The 24,420-nt window shown below is 45.2% G+C and overlaps 1 protein-coding gene across 1 annotated transcript; it reads right to left on the bottom strand.

The window, feature by feature from the left end:
- Positions 1 to 150: 150 nt before the first annotated feature.
- On the bottom strand, positions 151 to 23,734 carry LOC147431141 (uncharacterized). The gene is made up of 3 exons (XM_086493631.1): positions 19,831 to 23,734; positions 1,618 to 2,226; positions 151 to 603 (listed from the first exon to the last, which is right to left on the bottom strand). The coding sequence occupies exons 1-3, from the start codon at positions 21,082 to 21,084 to the stop codon at positions 151 to 153; spliced, it is 2,316 nt and encodes a 771-aa protein (XP_086349757.1). The 5' UTR covers positions 21,085 to 23,734.
- Positions 23,735 to 24,420: the final 686 nt, after the last annotated feature.

Below are 24,420 nucleotides of genomic sequence, written 5' to 3'. Positions count from 1 at the left end.
GAAAAACTGCAAAAAGTAACCATATGTACAATGAAAGGAGTAGCAAGTAGTGCAGTCCTGTCACCCAAGAGAAAGTGTCGTCGCCACTGCTGCACCAGAAGTCTCTACGTCCGGGGAAGCCATTAAATCGATTGTGTAACACTGCGGCTGCTAGACTATGTTCTTAACAAACTGGCTCCCTGTGGTTGGAGCAGCCGCCTGTTGCACAGCGGATGGAAGCACCTGCCCTGAAGTGTACTCAGGATGCCTAGTGACACAACCATGGTAGTGTGCACCAGCAACACCGTCACAGCAAGGAACGCTCTGCACCTGTGGTACCTTACCTTGAGGCCCCTGCGAAGTATAGTACTGGAATGGGGGTTGTGTGTACAATCCCAAGAACTGCTGAGAGGGACCTTCTGATGCTTCTGCATACCCTGCAGGTGTCTGGGCCGTTGTCCCTGGCTGTGTGCGATCCCAAAAACTGCTAAGAGGGACCTGCTGCTCCTGCATACCCTGCAAGAGTCTGGACCTGAGTCTGGACTTGTGTCCCTGGCCCAATCCATCTGTATCCCACAAGAACCTGTGTAGACCTATTGCCATACAAAAGCATCTCTTGAAATCCTGATAGATATGCTCTTAGGTTGTCAATGATCTTTGACTTAATCTTCAATGCTTGTTATAATGCAAAAATCGTAGCATCTCTATCTGCGATGGCACTCTCGGCGACTCTCAGAGATCCTTCCATAGCTGCATATGTGGCGGCGTGACGCTGGTGCGTGGCAGCTAGCTACTCTGTACCTAGTCTATGGTGGCAATAGCAGCCCTTGAGTCCTGAAGTAACTTCTCAGAAAGCTGAAACAGAGAAGTAGATTCTGGCATCCCTGAAGATATATCAGATACATGGGAGGCTGGAGGACGCGTAAATGGGACAGCAAGCGAGCTAGCAGTCGGTACAACGGGTGTAGTAGGTACCTCTGGAATGGTTGTTGTAGATGGAGAGTGAGATATTTTGACTAGAGTATGAGCGAAGATAGGAGAAGAAGGGAGAGGATCTTATAAGGGCGAAGCAGCAATCCTGTCCTGAGGAGCGGAAGTACACACTGGCACTGGCACACTAGAACAAGGGGTAGAAGTAGATGGAGTGTGACTCGGAAGATGCGTCACCCTAGTCTGCTGGCTCTCTGAAACTGGCAAGGAGAGTAAAGACTGCACTGTATCCTTCGCCACTTATGCTTTGATCTTCTTTTTCTTGGTAACTGTAGGGTCAGCCTAAATACTTACAGAGTTTCTTTTCCCTTTCGAGGTTCCCCGTGTATCCTCATCCACTTCGTCGAGGCTAACATATATATTTATGACCCATGCCAAGAGAGGTGTTGCAAAACATTTGAAGCTTAACTACACAGATTGCACTTGGGCCCAAAATCATTTAGCCCTAGACTGTAAAGAGGTAAAGAGAATCTGGTGGAATCCACACGGTATGGTGTGGATCAAACAGTAGAGGCCGTCGCAGTGGGAGAAGATAGTGGGAAGATCACCTTTTTCTTTTTCTTCTTTGGCTTCTCTAGCGAGAAAGTAATACCCGAAGATTGCCAGAATCTGTTTGTTCCTTTCATAGTTTGGGTGTTCCGAACTTACCAGTTCTTCACATGCTTGAATTGTTGCATCCTTGGACAGCTTAGAAAAAGTGTGTGTAGCCGACTTCACAGATGGAAAGCTAGTCATACCCATGGCATGGCCAAGCCTTGTAGCTGTCAACTTGTGGCCCTTTACTTTGGGAAAATCTTTTAACATTTGATGTATCATCTCCGCAGGAACAGTGGTAGGTAGATCGGCATCGGCCAATGCTGTGAGACACAGAGTTTGTAGCTGAGCATTGGAAAAGACCTTGCTCAGAGATGGTCGAGGCTGCTGTAAATAAAAATCCAAAGAGAACGCGGTGCGATTTTTGGATGTTGCAGGCCTCTTGATTATATGACTCATGATTGGCTGTTTACCTTTCTTTTGAGCTGATTTTGTATGGTCCCCTTGATCACTCGAAGCATCTGAGTCGGAGTGTGCTTCTGACTCAGACGGCGAGTCTGCTTTGTAGCGTTCATCACTGGGGTCGTTGGAAGTTATGTCATCCAAGCCATGGCTACTGCTTGCTGACATATCCTCACTCTCTGATTCTGCAGCCACAGCAATTCTTCTTTGGCAAGAATTCTTTTTTCTTGCTACCACCTTCTTTCTGTTTCTTGGTGCCTCCTGCCATAGTGAGTACAGTTGGAAGAGTGTATCACGCACGAGATCCCCGACACTAGCAGGAGGTTGATGTAGAGAGCAGTAGATTCAATACGCACGTTTTTGAGATTTCGGGTAGGGTCGAGTGGTGTTAGTTAGGGCGATCCAGTAGCGGCGAGGCACAGAGTGGTAGGAGGGTAAGGGTTCAGGCAAGTTAGGACGAGCCAAAGGAAATAAGGGCGAGGGGTGAGGTAGGGGTAGAGGTAAGGGGTGGATAGGTGCGAGAGGTGGGGGATTGGGTATGGGCGAGGGAGAGAGAGGGTAGGGCCGAGGCCGAGGGGGTGGGTAGGGGCGAGGGAGAGAGAGGGTAGGGGCGAGGGGGCTAGGTAGGTGCGATAGGGGCGAGGGTATAGGGTAGGGCGAGGGGGTGAGTAGGGCGAGGGAGAGAGAGGGTAGGGGCGAGGGGGTGGGTAGGGGCGAGGGAGAGAGAGGGTAGGGGCGAGGGGGCTGGGTAGGTGCGATAGGGGCGAGGGAGTGGGTAGAGGTGAGAGGGTAGGGGCGAGGGGACTCGGTAGGGGCGAGAGGTGAGGGGTGGGATTGGTTAAGGGCGAGGTAGAGAGAGGGTAGGGAATCGGGCGCAGTGGGAAGATACACCAGGAATAGAAGTTGATGCTCGCAGAGTGGGAGAATTAAAGCTTGTGGAAGTTGAAGCTTAGAGAAAAGAAAGCTCGTAGGCAAGTATTAGGAGATTAAGGCTCGTAAGCAGTAGTAGGTGAAGGATCACAAGCAATTGAAGCTCGTAGCAAAAACTTTAGCAGAAAAGTAAAGAAGCTCGAATGGCCCATTCCTGGAGCTCCAGGATGATGCATGGGAGGTGGATTGCAGTCACAGGACGACTTTGACTTTGAAATGCCTTTGCAACATCATTTGCGCTCTCAAAATTCACAAAACCGAAGCACTTTGATTTGCCATCGGCATCCTCATAATAACCGCACTGCTAACGGGACCAAAGGTTTCAAAGACACTCCTAAATTCTTATCTGACATAGACTCTACAATATTCTTCACATAGACATTATTGAATTTTGAGCCTCGTCAAGTCCTTGATTACATAGCATTCACTTTCTCAATCGCCATCTGGGCAGATTCCACTTGTTCAAACTGAACAAAACCACGACCCTTGGAGACTCCAGACTAGAAGCTTAACTTAGCTGGAAAGGCGGAAACTTCGACAGACATAGCAGAAACTGAGACAGTAACAGAACACCTATTCTGGTGGAAAGATAGTGGGGAGGAGAGCAAAAATTGAGACAATAACATAACACCCGTTCTGGTGGAAAGATAGTGGGGCGGAGAGACATGGGATATAGAACCTACAGATGGCGGAATAGTTGCAGACCGTTTACTGAGAGAAGTAATAGCACTTGATTCTGGAGCCATTTACCAGAGGCAATGGAACGCCGTCCAAAGTTACTAACTGGATTGCTCCTTGTGGAAAAATTTCATGTACCCTGAATGGCCCTTGACAAGCTGGAACCAGCTTCTTAGCTTTCTTTAGATACTTAGCTTGATAGAGTAGCACCAGGGAACCTTGCATTATTTTCGGCCTTCGGAGATGGCGATCATGCCACACTTTGCGACGAATTTTCTCGGCTTGGAGAGCATGTGAAGCTAACCTCCTGCTTTCTTCTAACATTGAGAGACGAGAGAGGTTTGTTGAAGTAATCCCAACTGTGACACGAACATTTCCCACTCTTGCTGAACCTGAGTTGAACTCATATGGTGCAATTGCTTCTAAGCCAAAAGCTAGCTGGAATGGGGTGTAATTAGTGGTTTCCTTGAAGAAGGTGCGATAAGCCCAAACTGTGCCGAGGATAGCCTGAGCCCAAGATGTTGGATGCAAATGACAAGCTTTCTTGAGAAGCGCAATTAGCACTTTGCTAGTGCTTTCAGCCTGCCCATTTGCTCGAGGATAGTAAGAGCAAGATTTGCGATGAAAAATCTTGTAATTCGTAAGGAGAGTGGAGATCAAGACATTGACAAAATGACTACCTCGATCACTGGTGACTTCCAAAGGACACCCAAACCTGCAAAAAATATTTTCATACAAAATTTTTTCAACAGTAGCGATTGTACAATCGATAGTAGCCACCACTTCAGCCCATTTGGTTGCATAATCCGTTGCTATCAGGAGATACTTACGATTTCCTGGTTAAGTAGATGGAGTAACTGGACCAACAAAGTCCAAGTCCCATCACTCAAAGGGCAACCACGCTATAGAGACCCGCAGAGGAAGGTTTGACTGCTTGCTTGGTTTAGGGCCACATCGCTGACATACATCACATACTTTTACATAGGCAATTTCATCCCGAAAAATATAGGGCCACCATAAGCCACACTGGAGAATCTTTTGGGCAGTGATATGACCAGGGTAATGGCCACCAGTGGGACCACTGTGGGCATCCTCCAAAATATACTCCACTTCATGAGGGGAGACACACCACCTCATAACACCATCCTGTCCTGACTTGTACAGCTGGTCCCCAATCAGAGTGAATGGCCTAGAATTGAACAACAATCGTCTCTTCTGCAGTGGAGAAGCGTTCTCTGGGTATACGCTAGTAGAAAGCAGATGCAAAACATCACCGTACCATTCCGGAGTGGTATCCACCTTAAAGAGACTGCTATCTGAGAAGCCGTTAGCCACCCCCGTTGCTTCTTCACCCGTGTGAATGGGAGAGAGGTGGTCGGCAAGGACATGATGTTTGCCGGGCCTGAGTACCACTTCGAAGTCAAATTCTTGAAATAAGAGTAGCCATCGCCATACTCGACCTACAGCTTGCGGCTTGTTGAGCAGATAGCGCAGGGCATGGTGATCAGTAATAACTGTGAAGTGGATCCCTAATAAATAATGCCGAAATTTTTGCAAAGCATACACAATAGCCAAACCTTTCCTTTCTATGGTGCTATAGTTGCGCTCTTCCTTGGTGAGTAGACGACTTGCATAGTGAACAGGGCGATCCAGGTTGTACTCCTTACTAGGCTGAGTCAGCACAGCCCCCACAGCCAGTTGACTCGCATCAGTATGCACATGAAAAGAGAGAGACCAATTTGGAGCCACTAGGATAGGCGCTTCAGTGAGGCGTTTTTTGAGATATGCAAAAGCTTCAGCCTCTGCATTCGACCATTGAAAGGGAACAGTAGCACTGGTTAGACAGGTTAGAGGTTGAGCCACCTGTGCATACGTGCGTATAAACCGGCGATAATAGCCTCTATGGCCTACAAAGCTCTGCACCCCTTTTGGGCTGATGGGAGGTGATAACTTTAAGATTGCCACGATTTTCTCTGGGTCAGGTGCTAAGCCTTTAGCAGACACCACATGGCCTAGAAGTGTGCCCTCAGTGACCAAAAAATGACATTTGTTAGGATTTAGCTTAGGTGTGCCTCTCTGCATCTGAGGAAGATAGTAGAGAGCTGAGCGAGGTGTTCCTCTAGATTTTCCACTGAGGTTGAACATTGAGCACCTGAGAAGGTCGAAAAATTGTCCATGAATATGCGAAGATGATCCGTAACCAGAGGACAAAAGATGAGATATACCGCCCGATTGAAAGAAGGTGGAGCGTTTTTCAACCCAAAAGACATTCTAGTGTAGATAAAAATACCCCAGGGAGTCACAAAAGCTGTTTTCAACTGATCGCCTGGATGAATGCCCAACTGATTGTATCCACTAAACCCATCCATGAAACGGTACAAAACATGCCCTACTACGTCTTCGAGCACACGCTCAGTGAAAGGTGTGGGGAAACCATCTAGAATAGTTACCTTATTCAGCGCGCGGTAATCTACACACGCACGAATTTTATTGGATTGCTTCTTAGGCGCTATCACCATGGGTGATAACCACTCAGAGTGCTCCACAGGTACAATGATCCCTGCCTCTTGCATTTTTTCGAGCTCTGACTTGACAGCCTCTGCATACTTTGGGTTGAGCTTATAAGCTCGGCCTCTAACAGACTTAGCCCCTTCAACCAGAGGGATTGTGTGGAGACCCAATTCTGGTGGGATCCCTTCCAAATCCTTGTAGGAGTAAGCAAAAACATCCTTAAAAGAGTGAATAAAAGAAACTACCTGATCAAGTAATGCGGGATGTTCCCATAACCAAGCTGCTAAGAGGACGTGCTGAGGGTTGTCAGGGTCGCCCAGGTTGACTTTTTCGACAGAGTCAAGAGGTGTAACTGTGGAGGGTACTTTAGAAGTTCGGCACTGAGCTGCCTCTTGGAGCTTCGAGACTTCATGTGCGGTGTTTGATCGATTGGAAACTCCGCATACTCTTCTTGTAACCATCCTGGTGGAAGCTCCTCGAAGGGTCAATCTTCAGACACAGGCATAACCAAGTGCTTTTGAGGGGACAAGGCATCGGACCTGGAGATGTTAGAGGGAGGGGGGAAACATTGTCGAGTTCATGCAGAGGAGATTTTTTCCCCCTTCGGTGATATGTTATAGGTTCCCCGAGGCCGAGGGCTTCCATAGGAGGATCATCTGAATCATGAGAATTTGGGGCTGACACACTTACTTCTTCGACTGGTCCACTGTCTGCTGTAGAACTACTATCTGCTGTAGGACTACTGTCTGCTGAAGGACTTGGGGCATTTGTGTCCACTTGAGGAGTTGGGAGAGAGAGTGTTACCGGCACAGGTGAGTTTTGAATAGAGACCACATAGCATGGCATCGAGGCGGTAGCTTCCAACCACTGCAGCAGGTCTTCGTCAGACTTGTCAGGTGGGATGGGCTGCTCAAGGTCGGGATTGGACTGTACTGACAGTGAGCTGTGATGAACCACTGGATCCATACCTCCTTTGAGCCGAATTGGTTGCATGGGGGAGCCAAGAGTATGTATCCACATGGCGTCGTTTCCCCAGTCGTGAAGTGCCTTAGTATGCCATAACCATGGTCTACCAATGAGCAAAGGAAATCCTCCCTCCACCTAAGGAAGACTGCTGACCACCACAAAATCTAAGCTAAATGTGAAGTCTTGTACCATCAAAGACACCTTCTCTACTATTCGCACAGGGTAGACTGTCCTCTGGTCTGCCAATGTAACAGTGAATGGAGCAGGGCGGGTAGGCTGTAGACCTAAGGCCAACATAGTAAATTTTGGCATCAGATTGATCCCACATCCACCATCCACTACGACGCCTGAGAATTGATGCCCAAGAATAGACACAGTGAGATGAGGACTTTTGTAGTCAGTGAGGGGAGCAGCTGGATATGAAATCATGTAGGACTCCAAGGGCTGCACAGGTAGATGCCTGCCACTAGGCCCTGCACCAGGGTACAGAGACTGGATGATGGAAAGGGTGTCACTTCTAAAATTTGCATCAAGTCGAAGCATGTCGTACAGTGACACTTGCTGAAAAGTGTTTTTCAAGATAGACTATGTTGTGGGCTTGTTTCCATTGATTAGATCTTGCTCTGGTATCTTAAGCTTCTGCAGGTCCTCTACTGCTTCCATGAAGGCACCATCAATATCTGATAGAAGCGAGGTAGGTTGGCTCTTGACACTACCTCCTGGTTTGTCAGCTACTAATGGAGTTTGACTCATTTGCGTACCAGGAGATGGAAAGATTGGACCGCCAGGGAGGCTGAGGCCAAGAGCAGCTCTCTGTGCCCGTGTGAGCACACCAGCCGGCTCTTCCACTTGCTTCAACCCATCTTGAGAGGCAACTACAAGAGTGGAAGGCGGGACCTGTGGAATGGAGTTTACTGTGATGAGGTTAAGCTTTGGGAATGTAAACTCTTGCTGGTTCTGGCTTGTGCTTCCAGATGTGGACGCTCGTTGTTTTGGGCAATCCTTAGCTTCAGGGCAATGTCGGCAAGGAGGGGACCCTTCTGGTAAGGGACATTTGCTCTGATAGTGTCCATACTCCCCGCACCTATAGCACAAAATTGGCCTATTTGAGGGGCAAGGTGGTCTCAGCCCTTGCTGCATGGGACTGGATGCTGACGCGTAGAAGCTTTGGGGAACTAAAGGAGTACTAGCATGATAAAAGCTGGGGGATGTAAAGTTGTTGTGCATACCTTGCATAGGAGGTGTTGTCAGTAGAGGTAGCATCGGGTTCTGATGGCTATATGGTGACACCATGTTGATGCAGGTGCTCGCCCTTCTTGGAGAGAAGGACCTAGACTTTGTTGTATCTGCCGTAATCTCTTGATATAGTAGCAATCCTTGTCTTCATGCCCAGACTTCTCGCAGAAGTGGCAATAAGCCCGAAAGGGACAATCCTGTGGAGGATGTCCTGGAGAGCGACACGAGCTGCACCATACCATATCCTTAGTCTCCTATTGAGACCGAAGCTCTTCTAGCTCTCTCTTGATTTGATCCAAAGCCTCAAGATGCGGGGGTTTCTCCTGGTGAAGAAAGATATTTTTCTCCTCTTGAAGAGCGCGTTGTAGTTTTAGGGCTTCAAGTTCTCTACCTAAAGAAGTCAATGGATCAGCAGGACTTTCTGAAAACACAGAGAGGGTCTCTATGTGAGGGGAGTTGTTGAACAGCTTCCTAGCCCCCTCTATCCTAGTGGCAGCTGCGATGAACTCCTCCAAAGTGGCGTCGGGTCGGAGACTCTCTCGGAGGTTTTGCTCAGAAGTTTTGGGAAGCACCTTCTCCACCCACTTCTTAACCATGAATTCACCGGGTTGCTGGGGAAGCTTGGCAACCAGAGACTTGGTCTTAGTCATAAGCTCTACAAAAGTCACCTGTGGCTGGAGCACCATGTTGGCCAACTCATCCAACACCTTCTCCTGGTAGTCACCTGGCCTGAAAGCTGCACAAAACTGTTGTCTTAAGGCTTCCCAAGTTGCAAAATGGTTCTCTGCAAATTGGCTGTACCATTTGTCTGCTAAGCCATCCAAGGTGGATGGAAAGAGTACCAAATAAGCATCTCCCCTGTTAAGACTACGACCCCTACAGAGAGATACAAACCTCCTTGCATGGTCGTCAGCATCTTCTGAAGAGAGTCCTTTGAATGTAGGGAACTTGATGTTTACCTTGGCCAAAACGCTAGCCAACGGCTCCATGGCCCCTTGCTGAGCCTGTTGCTCAGTAGCCTGTTGTAGCAGTATAGGAGAGAGCTTTACTGGAGAAGGTGATCTGGAAGATGTGGAACTGGAGGGAGGAATGGGTGATGTCGTATGTGGAGGTATGGGTGATGAGGTTGATGGACTTCTACTAGGTACCAAGGGTCGTCTTCTGTTGTAGTACTTCAGAGGACTCAGTAGTGCGCTTTGACGCTCGACTGACCTCCTTGTATGTGTCATGCAGCGACCACCAATCCAACCAAGCTTTGGGCAAGAAAACCTTGAACTGGCTGAAGAATGGTCTAGACCATACTAGACCAGGTAAGTGACTAGACCAGGCTGGACCAGGGATGAGGAGGACTAGACCAGGGTTGAGGAGAACTAGACCAGGGACAAGGGCTGATTGGACCAAGCTAGAGAGACCAGACCAATTGGACCAAGGCAAGATAGAACCAGACCAGCTGGACCAGGACGAGAGAGGACCAGACCACTACACAATGCGAGGCAAAGTAGAAGAAGCTAGATAAACCCAACTAGCTTCAAGATGTGCACCTCACAGAGAGTGAGACTTCAGTTGAGATCCCATTGTGGTCGCCAAAATGAGAGCACTTGTAGCGCAGATAGTGTGTCGTGCTCTCTACAGTGGGTGCTCCTCAATGCAATGTGCGTAACAATCTCACTCAAAACAGAGTGAAAACAGGAAACAATAGACAACAACTGAGCTCACAGAGACACAACAGCAACAGTAGACCACAACAAACAACTCGACTATCTCAAAGAACTGATACAGACTCTGGCATGGCAGCACACTCAGCTCCAGCCCAAGACTCTGAGGTACAATGGGGTGTTGAGGCTCAGATGTGCAGGGATGGTGAATAAGTGCTCTGTGTATAGACTCACTCTAAACGACTACGTGAAAGATAATACTAATGGCCCAAAAGGACTACTCATATGTACAACCATAAAGAGCCACCAACGGCTCATAAATGTCCAGTTAGCTAAGTCTATCTCCAAACTGAGTGGTGGTGGTGACCTAGCCACGATGTCCAATAGACCACCCTTGGTACCCTGCCATGTGTCACTCCCCAACGCAGAGGGTCCATCCAGTGTGAACCAGACCAACTGTAACCAACTGTCCAGCTGTTTGTCTGTCTTGTGAAGTGACATTGTAGCCCTGCTACAACCCTTCCTCACCAACACAAGGAAGTAGGGAGTATAGGCACATAGATATCTACCAAATAAAGAAGATAGCATACTTTTTTACGGCTTTCCACATTTGTGATTGGTATCCCAACCAAAATTGTATTTCCCATTTCATTCTTACGACTCTTCGCAAGAGCCCTCTCAAACTCATGACTTCTCTAACACCAAATAAGGCCCCACTCCTCTAGATAGGTGGTTGTCACAGGCATGGTCTCCACTATAGGACCTCGCACTAAAGCAAGGAAGCATTCCATAGTACCAAGATAAGTATCCATAAACCAAAGGAAGCAATGAATTGTTAGCCATCACTGAAGGCAAATCCCATGGAGGCTATTGTGGTATGAAGCACATTCCTTTCTGTTTGTGTTGTCACTTCTTGGCACCAAATATGCAATCTACACACATACCCACATTTATACATACATATTCCTTTATGAATATTATCAACAAATTTACCCTCTCTCTCTCTCTCTCTCTCTCTCTCTCTCTCTCTCTCTCTCTCTCTCTCTCTCTCTCTCTCTCTCTCTCTCTCTCTCTCTCTCTCTCTCTCTCTCTCTCTCTGTGTGTGTGTGTGTGTGTGTGTGTGTGTGTGTGTGTGTGGAAGGAAATGCACGCGAACGCTGAGAGCTACAGGAACTCCATGTATGGAGATATGATGAGAGAACTAAGGAGAGAGATCCGAGGGATACAGAATGAGGAAATTCAGATCGTGAAAACGGAATTACGAAACCTAATCAAGGCCGAAGTAAATGTAACAGAATGCGTTATGCAAAAGAAACTCGATGAGGCAGTAGCAAGTTTTGAAGCATGGAGAACAAATATGGAAAAGCACAGGGAGGAAAAAGATGCAATAATCGAGGAGCTAAAAGGAGAACTTGCGGCCTGCAAATCTGCAACTAAGGAGAAGGGAGACGACCAACCTTCGGTGCTGAAGGAGCTCGAGGACATGAAGGATCAGATGAAAGCTCTACGGGAAGGAGATGAATAGAAATCGAAAACGGCATCTTCATGGGCGGAACGTCTTGTTAAGACACAAAAAAAGGTTGATGAAGCAGAGAAATGGATTGAGGACGCAAAGAAAGGGAAGTCCCAGATGCCTGAGACCACACCTACTTCCACCATTATTAATATGACCATTGAGGAAGAGCAGAAAAGGAAGAATCGGGCTCTGCATGTGTGGGTCACAGGAGTCAAAGACAAAGAGAATGTAGATGAAGAAGTGAGGGAACTGCTACAACGCATGGGCATCACAGAGCCTACTCACACAAGTGCATGGAGAGTGGGCAAGAAAGGAATCAATGAGAAGGGAAATGTAAAGGATAGGGCGGAGAATGGCACTTATTCTCCGCTTCCCGAATATAGAAATAAGGAAAGAATTTCTAAAGAAGATTCCAACTCTTAAGAAAACCGGTATTTTCCTGGGAGATGACCTTACATTGGCACAAGTGGCACACATGCAAGAGTTGATGCTAGAGATCAGGGCAGCAACAGAAAAGGGGAAAATCGCCTTTTATAGAGGAGGGAAAGTAGTGGTTCTGGAAAAGCGCTCATCATGACAATGCGAGACCTATGGGGCGACGCTCCGGATAGGGGCGTGGAATTGTAATGGATCATATAAGCTAGATGTAAGTGACTTTGAAGACAGCTTTAGGGACAGAGACATAGTTTTCTACTCAAAGACACACCAGATACCGGGACAGCTTATGCCACATGTGAAGGGGTATTTATGGGAAACAGCTGGTCGACCAAACAAGAGATCTCTACGAGGTAGCCGGGGTTCAGGAGGAGTAGCAGTCTTATTTAAAGAGGAGCTGAAACCACTACTACAGATTATCAAGAAAGATGAACAAGCAAGGTATATGTGGGTGAGAATGAGAGACGAGACAGGTAGATTTCTATATATCGCTATATGCTACTTCCCTCCAAGTACATCAGTCTACTCCTCACCTAAAGGACAGTCCCCTTTCTCCATATTGAATAATGACATATGGGAGTTCTCTAGCGATGGAGACATCTATTGTAGAGGAGATTACTTCTCAGCTAATAGAGATACTACATGGAGCAGCACGAGAGGCATACCCACATACTCAGCCTGATCAGAAGAGAGGATCTGGGAACATGCCTCAAAACAGTTGGTACGACGAGGAATGCAGAGAGATGAGAACCCATGTCCAGAAAGAGCTTACACTTGGGATCATCACATATAAGCAGTCTCGGATTGCTCTTCGGTGTATAGTACGTCGCAAGAAAGGGCATTTTTAGCCAAACTAGAGAAGGATTTATATCAGCTCTTCTTGAGTCAGGACTGACATGAGGCCTGGCGTTTATTTCACGAGCACTCATCGCCTCCGACAATTACTTCTCCTGACATTTGGGGTCAATATGTAACATCATTATATATGGTATCTGGACAGCCTCCATTACTAGATCCGCTAGAGCCATGCCCTGCTACTAGTACTTTCTTTACTACCGAAATGTTGGAAAAAGCCATTGATAAGATGAAGACAAGAAGAGCATATGATCATGAGGGTCTATAGCAAAACATCTGATCCATGCAAGGGATCTACTTTCAGAAGTCCTTGCTCGTCTATTTAATCGGGTCATGTGTGAAGGATTACTTGAATCTTGGAAATTATCTACTATCGTACCTATTTTCAAGTCAGGGGATCCTAGGATACCCGGAAACTACCGTACCATTATGGTGAGTCACACATTGACCCGACTGTACGCATCCATTTTGGAACAAAAATTGAGTAGATGGGCAGAGAATGAGGGCATAAGGGCAACAGGACAAGCTGGATTCAGGAGGGGTTATTCCACTCTAGATCATATTCTTCTGCTCAGAGCCATTATTGAGGAAGGAAGAGCAAGCGGGAGAAGGATGTATTGTTGCTTTGTGGATTTTCGGAAAGCTTTTGATATTGTACCAAGGGCCAGATTGATGCACAGAATGCAAGAGTTAGGGGTCCCCAAAGAGATTATCTGGGGGATCATGGCCTTATATGGGTCAGTAACTGGTTATGTACGTACGCGAGAAGGGGATTCCGACATTGTTCATTCCACCGTTGGAGTAAAGCAGGGATGCCCACTGTCCCCTACTTTATTTGGTATGTATATAGATGAGGTATCATATTACATTGATAGAGAGGGTGACAGAGGTGCTCAACTTGCAGGGTCATGGATCCCTTTGTTATTGTATGCAGATGATATTGTATTGATAGCAGAATCACCAGATGGAATACAGAGGCAGTTAGATGCATTACATAAATTCGTGAAGGACAGCGGACTGTCGGTGAATTTGGGTAAAACCAAAGTTATGGTGTTTAACACCACACCGCAGTGGGTTAGGAGATCGGCACCTACATTTGCATATGGTCAGGATACAGTAGAGTAAACAGATGCATACACATACCTTGGTGTGGTATTTACAGGACCGAAGTTTACTCTTAAGAAAGCAGCGGATGCTAGATTTTCCAGAGCCTCTGCGGCCTTGGGAGGGTTGGAGAGGATGTGTTCACAAGTGCAATTTCAAGAACCACGAACAAAACTTTGGCTCTTTGATACTGTGGTGGCTTCGGCTATGCTTTATGGGGACCAGATTTGGGGACCATATGTGGATTAGGATAATTGGAAGTCAATGGAGAGACCGTTGGTATCTATGATTTCCCGAATGATTAGAGCCAAGGCCTCCGTACCACACGCGATTATCCGAGCGGAACTAGCTGCCCCTCCGATAGAAATTGAAGATCTTACCAGATCAGTGTCCTTTATACATGGTTTGTGGGATACAAATAATTGCCGATATACTAGATTGGCCCTCGAATCCTCTCGACAATTAGCAATGAAAGAAGATACATCATGCTGGTATGCGCAACTGTCCTCGTGGTTTCAGAGACACGGGTTCAATATGGAAAGATTACCCCCCTTCCAATACTCTCTTGAGGCTCCATCACTGGCAATCACACGAACGGAGATTAACAAAATCATCCGCCAGGATCTTATACAGTTGGACACTAAGAGGACATGGGTAGACCCTACACAAGAATTGGGCACAAAGATGGCCGACTACAAAGAAAACTTCCTATAGCTATCTGAAGATGGTTTTGTGATTCGCCCGAACTACATGGTTACCCACCTATCTCATGGTTTGAGATGTGCTATTGGTCAGATTCGTACATCCTCACACCAACTGGAAATTGAATTTGGCAGATTTAGGGGAATCCCACCTGAGAGCAGAATTTGCAAGTTATGCGGAATGGAGCCGGAGATAGAATTACACTACATATGCCATTGCACCGTATACTATGAGATACGTGGGCGTTTCCATTGCCTATTTAAAGAAGGCTTTGGACCTCTAGATAGAGTCATGCAATACCAAGATCAAAGGTGCTTAGGTCTGTACCTACCGGAACTACATCGGCACATGGATAACCTAATGAGAAGACAAAGAGCACTACAACCTCAGAGGCAGATCAGATTTCTTCGGATCGAGAGAAGCAGGCATGGAAGGAGAAGCAAGAGGCCAGCAGCGAGCACAAAGGAGTACCCACATTCATACCAAAGGCACCCTCATTGACAGGGCGATTGAGCTTAGGAAATCGAGACGACCATGACCGAGATGCAGAAGCACACTTTACCGGAGGATACTACAACAAAGGATTAGAAGCATTCTAGCCAGACACCCAGAATGCTCCTAAGAAGTTTATCTAATACTTTGTATTAGTTTTTCGCATTTATTTTCACACTCTCACACTTTTCAGCCATTGTACCAGATTCACCACTTTTGTATCAGTTTGGTCTCATAGGTCACTCTGGCCTTTTGAAGACGTTAATGTAACATTTCATTTCATCTCTCTCTCTCTCTCTCTCTCTCTCTCTCTCTCTCTCTCTCTCTCTCTCTCTCTCTCTCTCTCTCTCTCTCTATATATATATATATATATATATATATATATATATATATATGAGGAACATGGAGTGAGTAACCACATGAATACACTCATTGCTTTTATCATTGAGAACCACAAATACATCTCTTTAAAGCATCTTCCTAGCAAATGTTGCCCTAGAAATTGGTCTCCACAAAGATAAAGGTTGGGTTTGTCTTTCTCTGTGAAGGAATTCGTTGAGCTTAACTCCTAGATTATTTCTAACATTATGTGCAATGCTTAACCAAATTGTTTCAACTAACTAATGACTTTGGTGTAATCTTTATTTGCATGCTTTAGAATATACACGCTATAAGAACATGCTAAATTCACTATAAAAGGGGCACCTCCAGCATCTTCAAAAGGATTATATGTATTCTGATGATATCTCATGGATTGACAGCTCCAATCTTATTTATTCATGATCATTTTATCTACTACCTTGAACTCCCAATTGAAGAGAGAGAGAGAGAGAGAGAGAGAGAGAGAGAGAGAGAGAGAGAGAGAGAGATCATTATCATGGGCATTCTCTATGAACCATTGGCAAAGGCATTTGCCCTCATGATATGACCTTTTCTTTGCAAATATGTCATATAAATCTAGTTGAGATTCATAGGAGGGAGCTGGTCAATACATCATAACATTGTTGTTGTTCAATAAGACATTGAACATGTCGTGTGGTCGATGGGTCAGGATATTATACTATCTCACGTAGACTTTGACAAAGCCTTTGATTCAGTCTGTGGGACTTTGTGAGGAGCATTTTGACTAGTATGGGACTTGGGGATAAAATATCCCGGTGTATTTTTTATCTATGGCAAGGGGCATGGCCCCATTTGCTGATAAATCAGATCCTAGACAGTAAGTCGGTTTGCTAGGGTTGTCCACTTACTCCACTGCTGTTTGTTGTGGTCATGCACCATAGTTCACCTATTTGGACTCGTTGGTTCAATCGAATCAAATCCACGGTTATTGACCCAAAAGCAGCTTACAGGGCAAGGGTTAACATATAATTCCATTTTATTTGTGAAGGTACTAATGTCAACATTGCCTATTATTCTTGTCTACTTTTGAATTGGCATCTGGTCTTTAAAGCAACTTGTAAAGTCTAGTCTAATTGATGTCTCTGCCAGCTTCCATGGCTTAGTGTGGATAGGAAAACATCTCCCTAAGGGGCATGTATTTAAGTATTTGGGGCATCTCATAGAAGTAAATGTTTCTAGGAAAGAAATGATTGGTCGCTATTACCATATGTACATAGATATACTAATGACTTTACCTACGAATATAACAATGCATATACCAATGCCTAGAATTCCAAAAAAATCAACATAACACTGTCCTTCTCCTTGTGTGTTGATGCACGCGTAGAAAACACACACAGAGAGAGAACTGATAGAGAGAGTAAGAGCACCCGTAATGCAGCACCTCCCCCCTCTAGGTCGATGTAATATCGCCCCAACTCCCATGCAATAGCCCCCCCCCCCCCCCCCCCTTCATCTCAAACACACAAACAAAAACACACACACACTTTTGTACCATTTTTTGAGTGTCCATATTGTACCATTTTTGACCTCACGTTGTAGATAACATAAAGACCTAATTGTGTGTCTCTCTAAAGGTCCTCAAAAAGAGATTTCTAACTCAATTTACTGCATCAAAATATGCACCAAAATGAGGTCATACTTATTGTGGATATGGGCCATCTAGGGTCATCTGTGGCCTTTTTGTATATCATTTATGGCCTTTTGTATAGCCTATGGCTAAGGTTATGTGTACAACGGATCTCCACCATTGGATGAGATCTCAAGATCTAAGGGCTCATATGAGATGCTATAGACGGGGAGCTCTAAGTGGATTGTATATAAGAGAGGCTTCACTCTCACTTGCGCATGGCTAAGGAGAACTCACAAACACTCATAGGCACGAGATGAGCACCTCCTACGTGGGGAAGATTCAACCCCATGTTGTGTCGCTCTTCTCTCTCTCTCTCTCTCTCTCTCTCTCTCTCTCTCTCTCTCTCTCTCTCTCTCTCTCTCTCTAGCATGGCATCCTTGCTCTAGAGGAGCATGCCCTGGCCTTCATGGCTCTTGATGGCGTCCCGCTCTCGCTTCGCAACAGTGGTATCAAAGCCCGAGCAACGCTCCTCTGACAGTGCAGATCCACTCCTAACAAGCTAAAGGATCATTTTGTTTCTGATATTTTCTCAGCAAAGAAGGCAAATCTTAGAGATCTGCGTGCAAAACTTATCAAAGCCCTCCCCACCCATAGGTGCAACGGGTAGAGGAAGCTTAGACCAAATGATTCAATTGATCTTTCTTGATGGCTTGATTCTCAATGAGAACATTGTTGATGCCCTTGACTTTGAGCATTTGCATATTGAGCATGTCCTTTGTGCTTTGTGACAATAATTGCTTCTTCACACTAGAGACCTCAGTGGAGACTTTTGCTTCGATTCTCCTTCTTTCATTACTTGCGCTTTGTCTTGGGCTTGCTATTTCTTCTTTTCCATGTAGAGCTTTGCTGGACAATTCAGCACTAGATGAGTGATGGCACACTGGTTGCAATGCACTTCCAACTCTATCAGTACCGTCTTTGGATGGGGCAATTCTCTGTAATACTGTTGTTGATATTAGTTTCCTGTAGTATCTATATACAGATAATATATTTGTATCACATGTAGATACTTATACATTGTGACTAACTAAGGCGTAGCCACTTGTTCCTTGTCCTTATCCGTCATCTTCTTGTCTTTGAGAATCTGAAAATATCCTCCATTGTTGCTTTGATACAAGATCAAATCTCCATCTGTGCCTTCTAGGAGCTATAATACTAATTCTCCCATTAGCATATGGTCTTTGATATGTGGCTTGCATAGCCTTGGCACTATGTTGTCAACTTGATTCAACAACTTAATTCTGCTTTTCTTTTGAATTTGAGAGAGTTTTAGGTGTCGCCTTTAAATTTTGCCTATTCTGCTGGCTTTGTTTAGGTGATAATAATTTAGGCAGAGAATAGACTCCCCCCATCCGAGATTGCTCTCTGTTTGGATATGGCATCTTTAATATGCTTGATGTGATCATTGATTTTGCTTTGTCAACTAGCTCCTGTGATTGAGCTAGGTCGCTGTGAAGTGTTTCTTGTTTAAGCTTTGTTGGTGCAGTGTTTTGTGATTGTGCAGTGTTTAATGCTTGTGTAGTGTCTTGCAGTGTGGACCTTGGTGTTTAAATACTATTTTGTGTTGTGTCACTCTTATGTGCATTGGAAGACGTTGTCTCGTGCTCATGCACATGCTTAGATTCACTAGGTGTAAGCTGTGACTTGTCATCATGTCACAGGGTGTGATCCACCTTTGTTGGTGCAGTGTTTAATGCTTGTGTAGTGTCTTGCAGTGTGGACCTTGGTGTTTAAATACTATTTTGTGTTGTGTCACTCTTATGTGCATTGGAAGACGTTGTCTCATGCTCATGCACATGCTTAGATTCACTAGGTGTAAGCTGTGACTTGTCATCATGTCACAGGGTGTGATCCACCTTTCTTGTAACGGATCGGTGTAAACGGGATCTTTCCATATTGTTTCACTATCCCATTCGAGAGGTATTAGATTCTCTTTCCTTTGGGTCACAACCTATGTATTGTCTTCATCAAAAACAGCAAGGTAAGGTGCTCCATCCTTATATCTGACTACCTGATTCAGCAAGAATTCCAAATCGCGTGTTGGAAAAATTATTTGGAAAAATTATTTGGAAAAAATATTCTCTGGCTACAAGAGGTAGACTCATGACTAGGTGATAGATATTACTACCTAGAGATCTGTAGGTCATTCCCAATGTTGATCCATCTTCAATGGCTTCAAAGTACCGATGAATCTCCTGGGATGTCATGATTTGTTACTGCTCTGTACCAACAAGTTGCTTTATCCCCGTATAGGTCACCAATTTCTTGCTTTCCTTGCTATGCCTTGGACAACTGAATGTCCTTTGCATAAAAGAGAACTTATGTGAGTTTGTCTTGACACCATCTCTATATCTTGGTTGATAATGTGTCTAGGCCTCATGTAGATTGATCTTATACCCGTTGCACCTATGTCCTAGCTATCTTGGATAACATTTTGTAGGACAGGTCGGGAGAGCCACCGAATTCCACAATGGTGCCCTGAAAAGGGTTTTCACCATATACCCACCGGATATTCTCTCTCCTTCGACCGCTCCTGACAAAACCGGGTAATTAAGCCATGTTGGGTTTCTACTTTGCAAGGCTTTGTGTTGATTGTATGTGTATGTACGAGGTGTCGGGCAAAAAGTGGGGTCTTCCCTTAGCTCAGGCGGCGCATTCACTAAGTAGATGAAATTATCGGGGTGATCTAGTAGCTATTGGCGTCTCCATTTGGGTTGGCTATCTATGATTCTGCTTTTGTCGTCTTGTACCTGTAAATCTCCTTCAAAAATTGGTACCTGCTCTTCTTTGGCCAACTGCCGTTGATGTGTCAGATTCTCATACTTCAACAGAGCAGAGGGTAGCATAGGTGCATTCCATTCTTCCCGTAGCTCTGTTGCCATATTACCTGATTTGGACAGTCCACGTAGCATTTCTTTTTCTCGTTTAATGGCATTATACCACATCACATCCACTTGCTTTTGCATCTGTTCAGCTAGTTTCTGCTCTTCATGGCTTCTAAGGGAGTCTTCATCTTCAGCCTGATTGCTGGGGCCAGCTTGATCATCATTGGTTTCATGCTCTATATGGCCAGCTTGCTCTACTTGCATGTCTTGACCTCTTTGGACTTCTGGTCCTTCCTCCGAATCATCATCTCCAGCATAAATGTTTGCAAGATTAGTTAAATCGGTGGCTTCTCCCGCGGTGTGTACTCTTACCTGCCCATGGGGTTGGCTTGCAGTTGTTTGAAGATTTGCAATCTGAGCAGCCATTGTTTGATTTTCTATTTTGAGTGCTTGAAGTTCCACTTCTTTGTTAGCTGCCGCTGCTTCCAACTCCCTGACTTTTTTGTACAAGGCTTCATTCTCATCCTTGATAGACTTTACAGCAAGTCTCTCTCTTTCAATGTCTTGTTCTGGCACTTGTTGTGGTTGGATTTGTAAATCTGCCAGCTGTTTCTTCAATTGTTCCTCAGCTCTAATAGCACTCTCTGCTATCATCAATCTTTGTTTCCTTTCCAATTCCAACTCTCTTCTCAGTGCCTCCACATCTTCTTGTGGTTGGGCCACTGGTGTTGCTGGTAGCACCATCTTCTGCTTCTTTGCTCTTTCTATTTCTCGTGCTTGTATGTCAGTTACCGTCCTCAAATCCCTCACTTCTACCTGTAACTCATCAATTATGACTTGTAGGTTTTGGGCTGCTTCCAAAGCGTTTTGTTTTGTCACTGTCAACCTTTGGATCTGCTCTTCTCTATCATTGATGTCCTCAAGGAACACCAAGATTGTATCTTCACATATTGCATTATTTTTCTCCGACTTTTGATAGTTGTCCTTGAGAAGCTCTACCCTGTTTTTCAGACCCGAGATTTGAACATCTTTTATGCTGGTCAGGGTAAAATTTGCATCCCTTTGCTCTTGCAGCTTCAGAACTTCTTGCTGAGCTATCTCCATTTTCTTCTTATTATTCGTGTTTTGATCTGCTAACATCCGACTGTGCATTTTGACTTGATTTAATAAAGACTCCATTGCACCCAAATCAAGGCTGATGCAAGTCCCAACTCAACTGCTTGAGAAGAGGATGCAGCTTGTTCATTTATCAAGTCCACCACTATTTGTTTGCCTTTCTTTTTCAATCTGTGGTACCGTTGTTTCAGGAGGTGGAATGTCATCCGTTCTTTCTTCTTCCTCTGTGTGGGGTGGTGTGGGGACTCTTTCATCATGGTGCTCTGATTGTTCAGAACTTTGTGAGCTTTTTGAATGTGGCGGAGAGTCAGATGGTGGTGTGGGTTGCCTTTCACCCGCTACTGGCCTTGGTGATGGAGGTGGTGCTTCCTCTTCCACTGTGGTAGGCCTCAATTGATCTCTCAATCTCTGTAAATCCTCCTCTTCAAGTGGCAACTCTCGTTCATCTATAACATTCCTTTCCTGAATGTACCTCTCAAACCAATCTAGTTCAAAAGCTACCTTATTTGCATTCTTTGTCCTTAGTGTGTAAGAACTACTAGAAGGTTTCCAGGTGGCACCTACATAGCCTCATAGAGATCTCTCCAGCACAAACCCTTCTAGCATCCTATCCATCTTTGCTATATTTTGCAGTCTTGTGTTGTGCTCAGGTTCCGCTCTCCGCTTCTTCAGTCTCAATCTTTCTTCTAGATTTCCGACTCTTTCTTGGAGGGTGGAGTTTTTGTGAGTTGGGAAATAATCCGGATATCTGGAATATATGGCTTTACCCTCAATTTTGATGCTATCTCTTGGAGCTGTCAGCAACAATACTTCCTGTCAGTGCCGGAGTCACGATCATGAGTGAGTTGAGTTGAGGAGATTCTTGTTACAACTAGGTTTTTAGGGTTTTGGCTATGCCCATGGCCATGTAGCCTCCTACAAGCCTGGTGGATTCTTCTCCTGCCTGCCAGGTGCTTCTAGATGCCTTCTCTACATTTCTTACTTTTTCTCCTATTTTTTAGGTTATAGGGGCTGATGTGTGGGTCGGCAGCCAGCCTATGGCACTATATAGGGAGGAAGGGGTACCTCTCAGGTGCACTGTACAGCCCAGTAGGGCGCCCCTAGGCCACAATACTAGCCATATGGGGTATATCTGCGTTTTTGCAGGCCCCGCTCTGGCATTTTTGTAGGCTTTATCTACGGTTTTTCATGGAGTTCTAGACAGCCCAGAGGCTTTTCCCCTTGGCATTTTTCCTCTCAAGGCAGTAGTATCGTAGCAATCTCAGATGGTGGGCACTCACCCAATGGTGGTGCTGTCCATGGAGAGCACTTCATGACACATTGCTGGCAGCATCACATGACTGCCTTGGAGTATTATCTTTCTCTCTTCTCGATCACTCTAGCTTCTAGATGAAGGTGCATCTTGTTCTCTCAAGATTCTTGGGGGTTGTTGCCAACCTTGAAGGCGAGTGAGTGGTCTTGGTTGCAACAATAGTAGCAGTTGTTTGTACTAGGGGTCTATCCCTTGATCTAGACGACCCCGATGGAGAAGAGGAGCTACACAGCTTCGAAGGAGGCTACAACAAAGGATTCGAGCCATACTTTTTCGTCGTCCAGAGTGCAAATGAAGATGGATCTCTATGCAGATAGATCTCTACTTCCCTCCCAAATTGTCTACACATTGTATAGCTCAGTTCACACGTTTCACGCCTCTCGCCTTTCACACCTATCCGCTTAGTTTAGGATTCCACAGTATTTATATCTTGTTATCCCTAGTCAAGTTTAATTTATTTTGTTAATCTGACTTGATATCAGATACACCGCATTGTAACTTCCTGGTCTCATAGGTCACTTTGGCCTTTTGAAGACGTTAATATAACATTTCATTTCATTTCTCTCTCTCTCTCTCTCTCTCTCTCTCTCTCTCTCTCTCTCTCTCTCTCTCTCTCTCTCATTGTACTACACATTGTATTGGGCACCTTTTGTATTAGCTGGCACATCTATACAGTCCCAGCTTGTAGTAGTTGTATTTTTTGTTTCAGTTCTTTTGATTCCGGACATGGTATCAGATTCACGTTAATATATCATTTCATCTCTCTCTCTCTCTCTCTCTCTCTCTCTCTCTCTCTCTCTCTCTCTCTCTCTCTCTCTCTCTCTCTCTCTCTTTCTTTTATTCTCAGATGTCATGTCTCTTTCCACCTTAGGGATCTCTCTTCTCCATAGTTTCCCTGCATATGTATGTGGCATTGCAAGTGTTCTCTAGTGTCAAAGAATCTTTTTAGAGTTGAGCTACGTTGCAAAAACCGCCGAGAATTCTAGGTCCATAACCACACACCAAAAAGATGAGTAGAGTTGTTGCCAATCGATAATTGTTAACCCTTGGAACCATGACCACACACCAAAAAGATGAGTAGAGTTGTTGCCAATCGATAATTGTTACTGCTTGGAACCATGAGAATCAAACACATTCTCATAGCCAAACTTATACATAACATATATCTCTAGATAAACAAATGGTTAGGTGCAGCAGAATGATTGTTTGCGCTTTGCTCAAGATGAGTGCTCCGAACTGTACTCAAGGTTCCTTTTGTTCTTACGGAAGGGAGAGCCTTCCGTTCTTAATGAAAGAATGCTATGATCACAAACAAAGTGAATGGACACTGTGCGTGCAAGTGTATGAGACTAAGAGATAGAGAGAGAAGAGAGATACGACACCAGAGATGTATAACCCTCCTCCGAAGGCCCCACTCTCGTCGACGAGAGTGGTCTACTTATTATTGCACAATCTGGTACAAACTGAATGCATGTGACTAATGCAAGTCTAGGCTATGTCGGCGATGACGACGGGGATGACGACACTGGTCTAAGGGCTGAAATCTGCAATCTTTTATCTGCTGTCCAAAAATGCTATGGGCTGAAATCTGTGACTGAGCCAAAAACGCTGATTTTGGAACTGTTTTCTGTGGGTCTTTGTCGCTGAAAATCTACAGGTTTAGGGCTGAAAACAAAGGTTCCTAAAGGCTGAAAACTGATGGTCTTTCCGGGCTGAATCTGCTAATTCTTTGGGCTGATCTTGTAGGTCTTTATCTGCTGCTGAAATCTCTGCATATGCTGAAATCCAAAAACACTAGGTCAGTTGGTTTCTGCTGTGGGGAGATCTGATGCAAAAACGCTATCTGCTAGGACTTGTGGGCGATGGTGCTGATGCAAAACGCTAGGATCTAGAACTTGTTGGCGATGGCTTGTGGAAGGAAAAACGCCAGGCTATGATGCTGCTTCTTCTTGCTTGGTGGGGGAAACCACTAGGGTCTTGATGAGAAGTGGCCTGTTGAGCTTGGCTCCAGTTGCCTCTTCTGCCAAATAGTGCTAGCTTTAGTTTGCTTATATACAAACTTAGCAAAATTGCCCTACCTAGTTTCC

This window comes from Adiantum capillus-veneris, chromosome 21 (genome assembly GCF_014529385.1).
Source record: "Adiantum capillus-veneris isolate H3 chromosome 21, ASM1452938v2, whole genome shotgun sequence".
Lineage (NCBI taxonomy): Eukaryota > Viridiplantae > Streptophyta > Polypodiopsida > Polypodiales > Pteridaceae > Adiantum > Adiantum capillus-veneris.
Note: the sequence above shows the minus strand (reverse complement) of the source record. Positions and strands in the feature narration are given on the sequence as shown.

Excerpts from the sequence above, each read along its gene's own strand:
- LOC147431141 (XM_086493631.1), bottom strand. The coding sequence starts at position 21,084 with ATGGAGTCTTTATTAAATCAAGTCAAAATGCACAGTCGGATGTTAGCA. Across the intron at positions 2,227-19,830 it reads TTTTTGAAGGAGATTTACAG|GAGGCACCAAGAAACAGAAA; the intron begins GTACAAGACGAC and ends TCACTATGGCAG. Across the intron at positions 604-1,617 it reads TTCAAGCATGTGAAGAACTG|GATTTCAAGAGATGCTTTTG; the intron begins GTAAGTTCGGAA and ends CATATCTATCAG.